This window comes from Dermacentor variabilis, chromosome 1 (genome assembly GCF_050947875.1).
Source record: "Dermacentor variabilis isolate Ectoservices chromosome 1, ASM5094787v1, whole genome shotgun sequence".
Lineage (NCBI taxonomy): Eukaryota > Metazoa > Arthropoda > Arachnida > Ixodida > Ixodidae > Dermacentor > Dermacentor variabilis.
The window spans coordinates 31,219,479-31,233,663 of record NC_134568.1 but is presented as its reverse complement, the minus strand read 5'-3'; the positions used below and the strand labels follow the sequence as shown (position 1 = coordinate 31,233,663).

The 14,185-nt window shown below is 43.5% G+C and overlaps 1 protein-coding gene across 1 annotated transcript in view; it reads right to left on the bottom strand.

Moving 5' to 3' along the window:
- The window catches only part of LOC142576220 (uncharacterized protein C05D11.1-like), a 128,997-nt gene that overhangs the window by 27,155 nt on the left and 87,657 nt on the right, over positions 1 to 14,185 (bottom strand). The window contains exons 15-17 of the mRNA XM_075686243.1: positions 5,937 to 6,070; positions 337 to 603; positions 49 to 212 (exon numbers count right to left, since the gene is read on the bottom strand). Of these exons, the coding sequence (XP_075542358.1) occupies positions 49 to 212; positions 337 to 603; positions 5,937 to 6,070 (565 nt within the window). The remainder of the gene's footprint in view (positions 1 to 48; positions 213 to 336; positions 604 to 5,936; positions 6,071 to 14,185) is intronic.

Sequence of the window (14,185 nt, the reverse complement as noted above, 5' to 3'; positions counted from 1 at the left end):
ATTTCAGGAAAAGACTTGCGAGCTTCAATATAACAACATGTGCTGTACCTTTTCATAGGGGCTGGAGGCCTTGGCTGTCTGGTTATGCAGGTTATCCAAGGTGTATGCAGATTACCGTGCAGTGACAACTTTTCAATATTTGCAGCCAGGTGCACAGTCAAGTTCTCAGGTCGTGTCAGGAACTCCTTCACCTCCATCAGTTTTTTTATCACCTGCCAGCAATAAGGGCACACAAAGATTTGATGAAAACAATTGGTTAAACTCAACAATCCCTGAATAATGAAGCCACGGTTTTTTAGCCAAGGCAGGGTACAAAAATACTGAAGGGATCCTCACCTTGGTTGGATCCACCTTCAGCTGCCGCAGCAAGTCGTACAGGAAGGTCTGCTGGCGGAGCATGCTGCCAGCGGTATGATTACTTTCTGGCCGAAAGGAGAGTATCCGTATGAGCGTTCCGGTGATCTTTATTCCTGAGCGCTTCTTCTTGACCACATCCTTGACCATCTTGTTAGCCACAACTTGGATCCGGTCCGGCTCAAACTGTATGCCATTCAGCAAGTCGTGCACCCACTGCACTCCTTGGAAATATTTCTCACGGTCTATCTACAATAAAAACAGGTGAAAGGCGACTTCAACCAGAACTACTTAAAACAGGCAACTGCAAAACTATACAAATGATGCAGAATACAGCTAGGCAAATTTAGAAACATTCATGCTTTAAGACTAGTCTAGTTTGAAATGCAATGTTTTGCTCTGCAGGTGGAAATTCATGTTCCACTGTCATGAGTTATGATATATTGTTCCTTTAAACTGCTGAAGCACCTATTGTTCTGCCCTGAAGAAGAGATGCTGAATCAAGAAAGAGAAATAGTTTTAAAATAAATAAAAAGAAGACATGAACATAATCTAAAATGCTTGCAAATTTTATGAAAGAACAGCAAATGCTACACATGCTTGAAAGCAGTGTGTTGAACTGAACCTAAACCTGAACTGAGAGCTGTGCCGGAACTGCAATTTTGGGTGGAACTGAACCCAAGCCTGAACCAATATTTTTGGAACATGCATGAACCTGAATCGAACCTGAATCGAAAAAAATAATGGCTACCAGTTTGGCCCAAAACGGTATAAACATATAAGGCGACAAGGGTGCTCAGTAGTTTGCATGATTGTTTGAATAACTATACTTCAATCGGCGTACCCTACTAGCAGATTGTTACGACTCATGAGTTATGTTTTGTGCAAGAATAGGGATAGACGAAGGGTATGTGGATGTAACACCATCAACTTCGGCAGAGGCGCTTGCACTTCTAAAGTCGACCATGCCAGTTGTGTTTCATGGCCGAAAAGTGACGAAAAGTGGCCAAATTTCTGGTGGCGCTCCCAATTAGGTTGTTTGGTCAACGTGTTACTAAAACTTTATAAATTAGACAAACACGGAGAGCAGAAAAGACTGTTTTTGAGGAGGGACGAGTTCAGCTGCATAACTTATTGTAACCATAACACTGTGGTCGCTAATGAATGCCTTCCCCTTCTCAGTGAGCTGTAATCGTGGCTGCAAATGGCACGCAAAATGATTTTTTACTTGACGTGCCATGATTCAACGCATGTTTGGTGTTTAGCCAAGCAAAGTACACCACTCTTTGAGTTGTAGGAATTATTCATGGGGCACAATGTGGGTGCTTTTGACCAAAGGTTGGCAAACTCGCTCATCAGTCAACTTACTCAGACTTGGACCAATCTGTGAGTCTAAGTTTGAGTGGGCCTGGCTGAGTAGAATTTTGGCCAGTCTAAGTCCGAATGAGCCCTGCTGAGTAGAATTCTGGTGAGTCTGAATCCAAGTGAGCCCGGCTGAGCAGAATTTTGATAAGATTGAGTTTGAGTGAGCCCGGCTGAGTAGAATTTTGTTGAGTCTTAATGCGAGTGAGCCAGCTGAGTAGAATTTTGATCAGTCTGAATGGGAGTGACCCAGCTGAGTCTGAACTGATAATTTTGAGTTAAATAAATGAAACTTATACAGTCAAACCTCAATATATCAAACACGGATATATTGAATTATTGTGTATATCAAACGCTTTCTATATCACCAGGAAAATTGCATGTATTTTTTATTTTGAACGGGGTTGGACGTAAAATGGATATATTGAACTCTACCATCCCAGACCATGTGCGCTCTGCGGACAGGTGGTGAGCTTTTCCGCAACACCCTCAAAATTAGCGGTGGCATGATGGGCGTTCCCGACTGCTGCGCACTATAGCTGCACACATCGATCGCGCCGAGGGCGCTATTTGAACGTAGCGGCGTACAAACGTGGCGGCTTGGCTGGTTCGACAACATCAACGACGCATTGCATTTGCCACACTGACTCCTCCTTGGTGCCGCACTCTACGCCTGCCACGCCTCACGACAACTAGCAGTTTTCATCCTCAAAGATGCACGACAGCGCACGCTCACATGGCTCACTCATAGACTCCTTGGCAGACACCACTTAATACTTTGTTACTGATAGTGTTTCAAAATATTTCGATTGGTGGTCGTGGAGACTGCAGCAGAAGTAGTGGCCAAACAAAGACGCTGCCGAGGTTGATCCTGCAAGCGGCGATGTTGTCCCGCTCCCGATTTCAACTGCGGCTGTAATTGCTTTGGCCCTTCTACTGCGCTACTGCGGCGCAATAAAGGGCACCGGCCTACTGCGTGTGGATCGATTAGACTATGTTGAGGACTCCATGTTTAAGCACGCGGCTGCCAATAAGAAGCAGGCTACACTACTTCAGTACGTCCAACTAAATAAATAAATACTTTGTGTGAAGCTTTGAGTTTACTGCGCCGGGGATCGTTATTTGGAGCGCGTGATCGGCCTAGACCGTACCGACTTCGCGCGGCTGATGAAGTCGGCGCGGCCTATGCTAATTGCGTACGGCGTAATTGACTGCATGCTCCTGGCAGACGAAGTCAGCGTTGCCTTGGCAAATTGCATGCGGTGTAACCGAATGCACACTCCAAACAACAATTCCCGATCGCGCCCTTGGTTTGTTGATTGATTTGAAGAAGTTTTTGATGCGTTTTTTACATGATTTTATGTATAAAATTGTGGCTATATCGAACTAGTTTGCGATCAGTGCGCTATTCGATATATCAAGGTTAGACTGTATATGTCTGCTATCTCAAAAAGAAAGAAAAATCATTTCATCTTTGCACTGTGTGTAGTTGTGTCTGCTGCGCGTAGCCTCCAAGGTGGCAATGGCTGGCTGCATAGCCTAGTCTACTACAGCCATCATGAGGTGCTGCGATGAGTGCTTTCGCCACTGTGACACTCAACTCCCACAAGCTGTTGGCTACCTGGCAATGCACCAAACCAGCTTGTGCTGTCAAGTCGACGGCCATGCAACATGCCACACACCCACTGTACTGCTGCTGCTGCCTCGCACCACACTCTACCAACACCACTGACCTGCTGAATCTCCTGGCTCTGTGCATGCTGCTGCACCTTTGTGTCAGTTGCCAACCGACCGTTTGGACATCGATATTGGGATGTACTCAGTTACTTGGACAGCTTTGCTGCACTGCCTCTGGCCCCATAGAAATAATGTATAAGGATGACTGAAATTTTAGCCACCTTACAGCGTGCTGTTCTATAATTCAGACTCCACCTGCACAAGTGTGTGCTAATTAGGCTATCAAGTGAAGTAGAAAGAGTGATATTTTTGTTTTGATAAGTTGCCGGCCATGTTGCCGCTCCTCCTCGTTTTTGTTAAGGTCACTTTAGTTATGAAAAAGTTATCAAACCTCTCTGTGTTGTATCTGGTTCCTTCAGAATGCAATGTAATTCTTGTTTATTGATAAAATATCAACTAGTCTCAAGCAGAGACTGTCCAGCTCTCATGATGCAATAAGGAGCTAGCAGAGAAACTTAAAATCTGTTTTTCATTATTGCAACTTTACTGGCTTAACAAGATACCAATCATGGCAGGACTGACATTTCTGGTATTCCAGAAGTGTACTTTCCATCTCTAATGGCCTTCATAACAAAGGCGGCTCTTTATGACTCTTTACGAGTCGAGTTTACAACTTACGCTTTATGGATAAGTGTTGCTTATAGGCAACGAACAAACCAAGAAAATTTATTTTCTTTGTAAGTTTTGGTTTTGAGTACCGAGTATTTAGCTAGATGTCTTCAGCCAACATTGAATGACAGACAGCAAATGTCATTTGTTGGGTTAAAGCCAAAATAGAGGTCAAGGAAGAAGTTTGGCATGTGACTCTTTCTCTCAAACACTCTCTTTTCAACAGAAACCTGCTCCTCACCCTTTTCCGGATGCTTTATTTCATAATATAGCATATTCCCATGTGCGGCTGCTATTGGCCAATAGCTGATGCCAATCAAGAAGGGCGTTTAGATCAGAGCACTTCTTGTTACTGTTACTGTGTACATTTACTGATGAAGTTTAATAAACAGGCTGAAGTAAACAAAAATATGCTTTCAAATTTCAATAATAATTATGTACTTCTGGAAGAAGTCGACTATTGTCTGCTCACACTCGGCTGCCTGGATATGGTTACTATCCGTCGGTCAAGCTGGGGAAGGACAAAGCTGGTCTGCACCATGTAGCACAGTCAGACTGGTGCATATGAGTGCGAGCATGCGCTCAAGCCCTGTCATACGTAAAGCAAACGCTGTGCATACGCGCTGCAGCTGCATGTAGCTATGGTCTGCTATGTAGCGTAGATACTGCGGCTGCCGTGGGGTGCCACAACGAGTCCACTGGCTAAGCACACTGCAGCTCACTGAGGACAACTGCATTTGGCTTACGTTTGCCATGTTGTAGGCGCTAAAATAGAAAGTATAGTGTCTATGTTAACATCCAAAATCAAATTTGAACTGTGTGCTACGGTGAAGTCTAGTGGACGGAGTGTTGCAGGCATGCCCTACTCCGCCGTAGCCTTCACAGTGCAAGGCATTAACTCCGCTTCTGCTGAACGCATTGAAGTACTTCTTGCAGCAGAGTACGTGTATTTCTGAAATTAGCCTATTTTAACTTAAAATGCATTTATCCACTTCAATAAAAAGTGGTTCAGGGCCCCTTCCACGTTTTTCTTTTGCATCCCTTTAAAGACACAAAATGGTGAGTGCTACAACGTTCCTTTCATTCAAGTTATGTATTCTTAATTTTAATGAAAGCGCACTGCTTTTATCCGATAAGCTGGCATATGACTGTATGAGCACACACACTATTCATGCTATTCCTCTTAAAGGCAGATCAATAAAGTTTATGCCAAATTTGTATGCTATAACCTTTCTTTTGACCCTTGCAGATGCACCTACGTTTTCCAACATTTCACTGTAATAGCAAAGTCATGAAAATGAAATATTGTGAAATTTAACCCTAAAAAGAACACTTTAGTTGTAACCACACAAGTGTGATGACATTCTACATATTCTTCTCGGCTGAGGATAAAAAACGAAGTTCTTCCATCAGTTGGTCAAAGGCTATTACAACATCGATACACCACACAATAACACTTACTCTGAAGGATATGCTATAGTAACATATTTATTTACGTGAAATACAAACTGTTTTAGGTACTTTTTTTTTTCAACAACCATTACGGAATGGAAAGCCTTTCTGATGAAGTTTCTACCCAAGATTTATTGTCGTTTGAAAAGCACTCATAGTGTAGTCTTTTTTTTTTAATCTGCAGTGTTACTTATGGTTTTGTTGTGCCTTAATGCGTCTAACAAATTCTGTTATTAATTCAATTTTACGGGCAGTGTTTATGTCATGTATGTTGTGCCTTACTCTATGTAGAATTTGCTATGTACCTACCCGTTATGATCTCTCCGAGATAGCAGTATTCATGAGTAAATATACAAGAAAAAGAAAGAAATGTTATTATATTCTGGAATGATTGCCAAAGCATGCTGGGTGTAACAGCATACCAAAAGGCAGAGGGAGGCATACTGGGCATGGGAGCCGGCAAAGAAGCGGGCACTGCACTCAAGGCCCAACCCAGTGACAATGTGGATGGTGTCTGCCTCCAGTTGGTTGATGACGTCGTTGTGGTTCAAGCGCCCTGCACAGACAAGTGGCCATATGCAGGTCCCTCACTACACCTTCGCAGCACTGTGGGATACTTAGGATGACCAACTAACTGCAATTTACAACACAAAGCTAGAATAACCTATAGCAGCAAAAGAAAAATAACATACAAGATGACATGACTAGGTAAGCTACGGCTCAATCAGAAGATTAAATAAAAAAAAATGTACAGATATCACTCTCTTACTGTACCCTACAGATACTATGTAGAGCATAAAGCTTATGCAGCAGGAAGTTGCTAGAAGCAGTGTTGAAAACTCCAAATGGTAACGTCAAAACTTTTGTTTCTCCATGATTTTACTTGCATGATGTGGCACAATAGCAACAGGTTTACAAAATGCATACCAAAATGAATGTTGTAGAACAGGGGTTCTCAATCATGTTGGTCCCAAGGAAACCTGCTAAGCTCCGTGAAGCACCAAGGACCCCACCCCCATCTCCACCTCTAATAGTGAGGCTATGCGTTAGTGCACAACATGTTTGGGGCCAATGGTGGCATTGGGCAGGCTACTTTGACGGCGATATGCAACCAGCATGGTCCAAACTGGGTGCAATCATTATGAGCCAAGACAAGACAGCGTTACAACCAAGGCATGCTGGGAAAGAATGACAGTTTTCAGAGCTTATCACACAAGAACACTTGTAACATTTCATCACAAGAGGTCTTAGAATTAGTGCCGACTCTACTCTGAGTACAGTAAAACATAATTAATTCGGATTTTATGGGACCGAAAAAAAAAAAAGAAATGTCCGACTGGACCAAATGTTGAATGATCTAGGGTATCAAGAAAGCAATAAACAACACTTACTACATCAATACGCTTTTATTTACTGAATGAATCGGCAAATGCTTTTTCTATTTTGTACAAGAGCAGTGTAGAAGCTGCAGTTCTCGTCATCTCGCAATTGATTAGCGATCGCAGCGACAAAGGCCTTACGGCTTCCTTCACAACGCGGCCGCGGCGCGCGTTATCATCTGAGGCACGGTTTTCAATATGGCGCTCACATCTCGATAATTTTTCTTTTTTTGCCAGTGAGCTGGTTGCCAACAAATTGTCCGTCCATCGCGATATAGCTGGTGCTTTTCATCTTCGACAGCTTTGTACCGAGTCAAAGCGAAACTACTGTTTGCCGCAACCACAGTGGACAGAATTGTGGCTGCTATCGATGCAATCATGGACGGCGACCTTACGGTTCTGAATGCAAGCGGCCGACACACACGCCTTGTCAAAATGAAACTACCATTTCTTGTAACAAATGCGTATGAAACCACAGTCGTTACGACGCAATCATGGATGATGGTGACTATGCAGTTTTTAAGGCATGCGGCCGACGCGTGCACCGAGTCGCAATGAAACTACTATTTGCTGCAACCGCTCCGGACGAAACAACGGTGGTTCATCAACGCAATCATGGATGGCAACTACACAGTTATGAAGGCACGCGGCCAGCCGCCAACACGGTTTTATACGCGGCAATAAACGCAAGAATAAAGGCTTTAGGGCACAATCAGACTCGAAGCATTCCGGCGTTGCTGTCAGTCGCGTATCATGTAAGATTTCTGCTGAAGACTATGCGGACTTCGCTGCTTCGTTTCGGTTGGACACTAACGCCGTTTTTGCTCTTCTGCGTCGCGCATTTGCAATGCTCCGCGCTCGCCGAGCTACTGTACTAGAACCAGCTGGCTTGTGCTGCTCGGTGCATTTAATTTTTAAAGGGGCCCTGAACCACCCCTCAGGCTTGGTGAAATAACATAGCCCTCAGGTAGCACACACTGCTGTGAACATCTCAGCCAAATTTTGCTGTTGTACGTGGTGCATGGAGCTTGCAAGTGAATTGTGCAGTCACCTTTTTCTCAAACGCTCTCTTTTCAATAGAAGTACCTGTCCTCACTCTCTTCTGGACGCACTATTTTGTCGTCGGACACACTACTTCATAATTCCCTTAGGCGGCTGCTATTACCCGATAGCTGAGATTAAGTTGTGTTCAGCGAAATGGCATAGTTATTGCGGCTGCCGCGGGGTGTCACCACAAGGCCACTGGCTAAGCCCACTGCGGCTCGCTCAGGACAACCGCGTTTGGCTTCTGTTTAGCGCGTCGTAGGCACTAAAGGAGGAAGTCCTGGCGTCTATGTTAATACCCAAATTAAATTTGAACTGCGCACCATGGTGGCATCTAGAAGGCGGGGCGTTGTGGGCATGCCCCGCTGCGCCGTAGCCTTCACAGTGCAAGGCATTTAAGAAGGAACGGGAGCACAGTGGATGCCATGCTTGATTGCCAATAACTCCGCTTCTGCCGAACGCACTACAGTACTTTTAGCGGCAAAGTATTTCTGAAATATCCTATTTTCACTTCAAATACATTTCTCCATTTCTATAAAAAGTGGTCCAGGGCACCTTTTATCCTCCAACGTATACTTCAGCGTGCACACCAGTGGCACCTATCTGCAAACGGCAAAAAATGCACATGGTTCGCCGTTTTAGCCACTTGGTAAGTGCAGAACCAGGGAAAATTTATCAGTGGCTCGCAGGACACTGAGGAGGGGCCTGCGGAACCCCTGGGTTCTACGGAACCCACTTTGAGAACCCATGCTGTAGAAGATGTAACATAATGAACACATGACTTACCAACTAGCATAGTGCATTTTTTCCTGCAAAACGTACATGTGCTCTGCCCACTTTCGATTTCTGCCTTGGCACAAGAATGGAATAAAACAGCCGTTGAGGACGACAAGCCAATAAATACATTGTGCCATGTGCACATATGGGCTTTTATCACGAGGACCACTTGACGCATTGCACCACATTCGTGTGCCATGGGTAGCAGAAACACTTGGCGAGGTGTGCCGTGCAAGTTTTTATGACAAAAGGATGAGAACTCTCATGTGATTCATGCAAACATCACCTAGTGGGGTGACTTTCATGACTTTTGACATGGACACATGTGAACATCGGGAAGTTTGTGGGCTTAAGAACTCCTTGTAAAAATTTTTTAAATTTAAAAATCTAACCACATCTTAGGCCTGTTAGTATTTGATTATTTGCAAACTCTTAATTTTTTTTGAAATATTTATTTTCAGGATCTGTTGCATAGTTCTTGGAAACCAAATATCAAAAAGTTAATAACAAGAATGGAATAGCCCAAAGTAATTTTGGAGAAGCTTGGAGCAGATAAATTCTCAGTTTGGAACAGTATGGAGCATGGTACCAAATCGAAAATGAATGGAGAATGTAAAAAAAAAAAAAGTTGCATGAGCTGGAACTGAATCAGATAGTTAGTACTTAAAAAAAACATTTTTTTTCACTTCAGAATGAGACTGAAAAAAAAAAAGGCAGTCTTAACTGTAGTTGACATTTACGTAATGAGAAGCATTGTGCGAATTGTGCCACCTTGAGATGTCGATGCTCGTTAAGTTGGTGGCGCCCTAGTGGCTGAAGACACGTGTGCTTGGTGGATGAAAGGAGCATTGTTGCATGTGCGTGATGAACTCACACTGAACACGCTTGGCTGGTTCTCCTTCATCTTCCGCCTAACCGATGCCAACCGAAACCTCAGCTAGCGATGCTCATTCGCATCTCTTGCTCCAGGTAATACAATAGCGGCCAAACGCATGTCTCGAACAACGAGACACTTTCAGAACACGTCACATGTGGGCAATGATCTTGCACTCAATGTGCTTGGCTGGTTCTCCTCCATTGACCCCCAGGCACCAGTCCTGTCGTTTGTGTTTTTCTTCTTGAGTCCTGGTCTTCTGCGCCTTACCTTTACTACTTCAAGCATGAACCAACTAGCCCAAGCAAGAGTTTTAATTGACCCCCATGTTTGCAGCTGCCAACTGAAGCCTCAGCTACTTCCCTTCCTTGACTGCAGATGGCAGCACCTGTCTGCTCATTGACCCACGAAAATGGTGAGGCACCAAGATAGACCCTCAAATCTGGCATGACTGAGAGAAGAATGCTTCGCATTAAAAATGGTTTTTGGCTCAGGTTGGCCACCTTCTAGAGCTTTTCATCTATGCATTGCCTACACTTGTAGCTCAACCATGCTAACTCATTTGTAAATGCATGCAGACTTGTCGTCATCTTAGATCTGGCAAAATTGCTATTGCGGTTTTCAATGCAGGTTATTGGGAGGCAGGCTTGTTAGTAACACAAAAGGATAGAAAGTTGGGCAAGTTTGGTACGGTGTGCTCGTCCTGTCTGCTTGTAGTCTCTGTCTGTGTCACTTCGCACTACAATCCAAGATTGTTAGTAACACACTGGCGATCGTTTGAAACGGGCAACCATCGAAGAGCTCTCCCATGGTGGAAGACGTATGGGATTGCTGAAATAAAGAAGCACTTCCTAGCTAGATGGTCTTTTTTGATCACACTGATATGCAAACTGAAGTAACTATGGTAGAAATCATAGCTTCCTACAATATACTAGGGGGAAATCTGGTGCTGCAATCATTGAGCCACCATGGGAATGATGGGAAGTACATGGATTTGTCTGATCTTCAAGCTTGTGGATTCAGGTGTTCTTGTGGCCTTGTTTATTACGCTTTATATGCCTTCATTGTAGTAAATTTAAGCAATCTATACTCTTCAAAGTGCAGAAGACGCAGCGAACACACACAACCGCTACTATTTGCAACGCTTGAGCTTGTTGAGGTGGCCAAACCGAAATGCGCCAAGCGTCTCAAGGCACTGGCCTGCCAGCGATAAATTCACAAAGGCATTTCATATCGCTTATCAATGCATGCGTCTGTGGCGTAATGGTCTCAATATCTGGCTCCTGTGTTAGAGGTTCTGTGTTTGAATCCTGCAGTCAAACAATTTTAATAATGTTTATCCAAATATTTATTATGCAGTACAGTGTTGAAAATGAAGAGTTTAAAAAGCCACAAAGCTGTCTGAAGCCATAAGGATGAAGTTAGGCAAATTCATGTTACACACTTCCCATAATTCCCACGCTAACTCAACAGCTCCCATTGCAGCTCTTGTACACACTAGCACCAGAATTCCCTCTAAGTAATTATTGTATAAAACTCTATGGTAGAAATGACATGGTGCCTCTTAGGTGTGCTTGCACACAGTGATTTAGTTTTTTTAACTGCTTGCAGCATGCAGAAAACCACATGTAACCTTTTTTTAGTGTTTCCATACAGCTCAGGAGCACGTCTAGTTTCTCCACACAAAAAAATTATGCTGTTTGCTGTAAATACTCTTACGTTACACAGACGAACACAAACCAGTTCAAACCAGCCTGAGCCATTAATTTTTGCTCCGGAGTTTAACCAGAGATGAACAGATTTTGCTGAACCAGAACAAAAAAAGCTTCAGTTTGACACTCTGGTCTGTAGCACGTAAGTTTTGTTATTGCCACATGATAATTGTTATTCGAGAATCTTATTCATACGTGTGGGAAAAAAAAAAATGTGGGAAAGAACATACAAACTGGGAAAATGTACGATCTCAAGTCACTAAAAATTTGACAGACTCAACTGTAGTTGAAATCTATGCAATGCAAAGAGTTGCGCAAATCGTTACAGCATGAGCTGCTGATGCACGCTGAGCTGGTGGGGCTAGAGTGGCCTGAGAAGCGCATTGTTATGGCGGCTTCCGCAAGCTCGTGTTTCTGCTCCTTGAATTCGGCCTGGGTCAGCAGCTTCTACAAGTGGAGCATTTTGGCGATAAGCTTTGACTTCCTGCCTACTTGGCAAATTCCGACAGACAAGAGTCGAGGTGGTAGGACCCGAGTGACCAGAGAGGCACGTTGTTGTTTTCATAATGAGAGATACCGCGATGGTAAACCAAAATGAAATCGAGCTGGAAGACGACATTGATGCCTACGATGCTACTAAAGCGAAACATAACTCTCACTATGCATGGCCTGCAGCAGGGAACCGTGTTTGAGTTATTGCTTATTAACAGTATGTAGTGCACTTTCAACGTCACTACGCACCATGTGCCATGAACAGGTAGGTGAAGTACCTATCGCATAGGGTTGGCAGCGTAAGCGGTGAATGTGGTATGCGATGACCTGGGAAGAGATTTGCCAGTATACTGGAATAGAAAACCGAGCATGCGCCGGCGTTTTCACATGGGATGGGTGGCTGAGTATTGCGGAGAAGGTAGTGCGGTGGGTCACTACTGTTTTCGATCGTGCACTAGCCTGTTTATTTTGCAATGGATATAGCAGCCAAAAAACATATCATACTATCGCAGTTTGGTGATGTACTGAGGGTTGGTGCAGAAAGATCGTATTTTTCAGGAACATATGAACCAGTAATAAAAGAAGCGTAACTGTATTGGGTAATGTTTTGTGTTGTTGATAGTGAACATTGGTGCTGGGAGATTGTATGTAACGGGATCATATCAACAAGGTTCTACTGCATTATCTCTTTCCTAAGGATTTAAATGCTGTACAGCACAGTCATGGATACATGACAAACATAGATGACTGCATGCAACAGAATAAGTAAAATCTTGTTAAGCTGAAAAATTTGATAGTTTACACTTGCCCTCTGGTCGCAGCAAGCATCTGCATTATTTATTGCCCTCCAACTCTTGTTAATTCAGACATATTTGGCTGTGCAAAGGCTAATTTGGATGATCCCTAGAGCATGCTGAGCGGTGCAAATGTGTGATGCAAAAGAGGAAAAGTGGCACGGGTGGCTCTGGCATCCAATCGAAATGAAGCAGTGGAGTTCGCATCGCCATTGTCATTAGCGGGAACCGTAGGGCATGCATAAAGGAATAAGGACTATGTAGTTGTCATCCCTGGTCACTGCCACAGATTCATCTGCAGCAATTGTGGCAAAAACTGATTTTGTTTTAATTTAGCGCAAGGCATATGATGTCGCACACATTGTGGAAACCATCAAGGATGAAAATAAATTCTATTTTGGACGGCACGCTGTCATAAAACATTACATCGTAATGAATCATGAGTGGTTGGCCAGCTCACATGTGCACGCAATAGTGAAAAGGACGCCTACTCGGATAAAAATATGTGTGCCTATCGATCAGAACTAAGCTACGTCTGCAAACCAAGTTAACCAGGCCCGGCACCATTAATATTACTTCTACTAATGATATACCTTAATTTATAGTTTCATTGTAACGGCGAAAGAAGCGCCGACACTTGACAAAACGAAAAGCAAATGGAAAAAAAGGCAGAATGCGGTACTCGTACATATCTTTAAACCTGATTTGTCTGTGTGTATGTGGAAGCAACTGCATATATTGCATAACTGCATATATCAAACTCCCATATTTCCATTCAATTTCTAGACAGCCATAGAGTCAGATTTTATGCTCAATTCCATCATAATGCCGTAATCTTTCACATCTCCAGAGACCCAAACAATGGCTCCACACTCCTGGCTTTATGAATGAAACATGAAGTTGACAGCAGCCAAGTCGATGACTGCATACATCTCGGCCAGTGACGATGGGCCAGACAGGCCCGTGTTCAGTCAGTGGCAACGACTAACTATGGCATTTTTTTTATCCCATTCTTTGTTTTTCTGCAGTCATTATTGCAGTCATTCATGATCAGAGAGATGGAGAGGAAGACGTGGCACTAGTGTCTGCGTGCATGAGTGGCAGGGTGGGCAGTCACATTCAGATGGGTACTGCCACTTGCAAAATGAATAAACGCCAAACACAAAGCTACAATAACTAGCTGAACTATGGTGAACAATTGAATGTGAAAGGCTTGCCTACAAACTACTACATTTTAAGTGAAAAATGCCTGCACATAGTAAACACAACTTTAACCTTCTGAAAGAAAGAAAACCACAATGCTTTTTCTCCCCCTTATTGTTAGCACAGTAAAACGTCATTCATATGTTTTGGAAAAAAAAAAAAACACGAGGAAAAACGTACTAACCAGAAAAACATTTGATCCAAAGTAAGAAAAAAAATTTGACAGACTCAACTGTTGTTGACATCTACTTAATGCAAAGCGTCATGCGGATCGTTGCGGCACGGCACGCTGATGCGTGTCGAGCTGGTGGTGCTCCGGCGGCTCGAGACGTGTTTTGTTGTTTTTCTATTGCATGGTGTTTTAAGAGGGCGATGGGAAACCGAAGTGAAATCAGG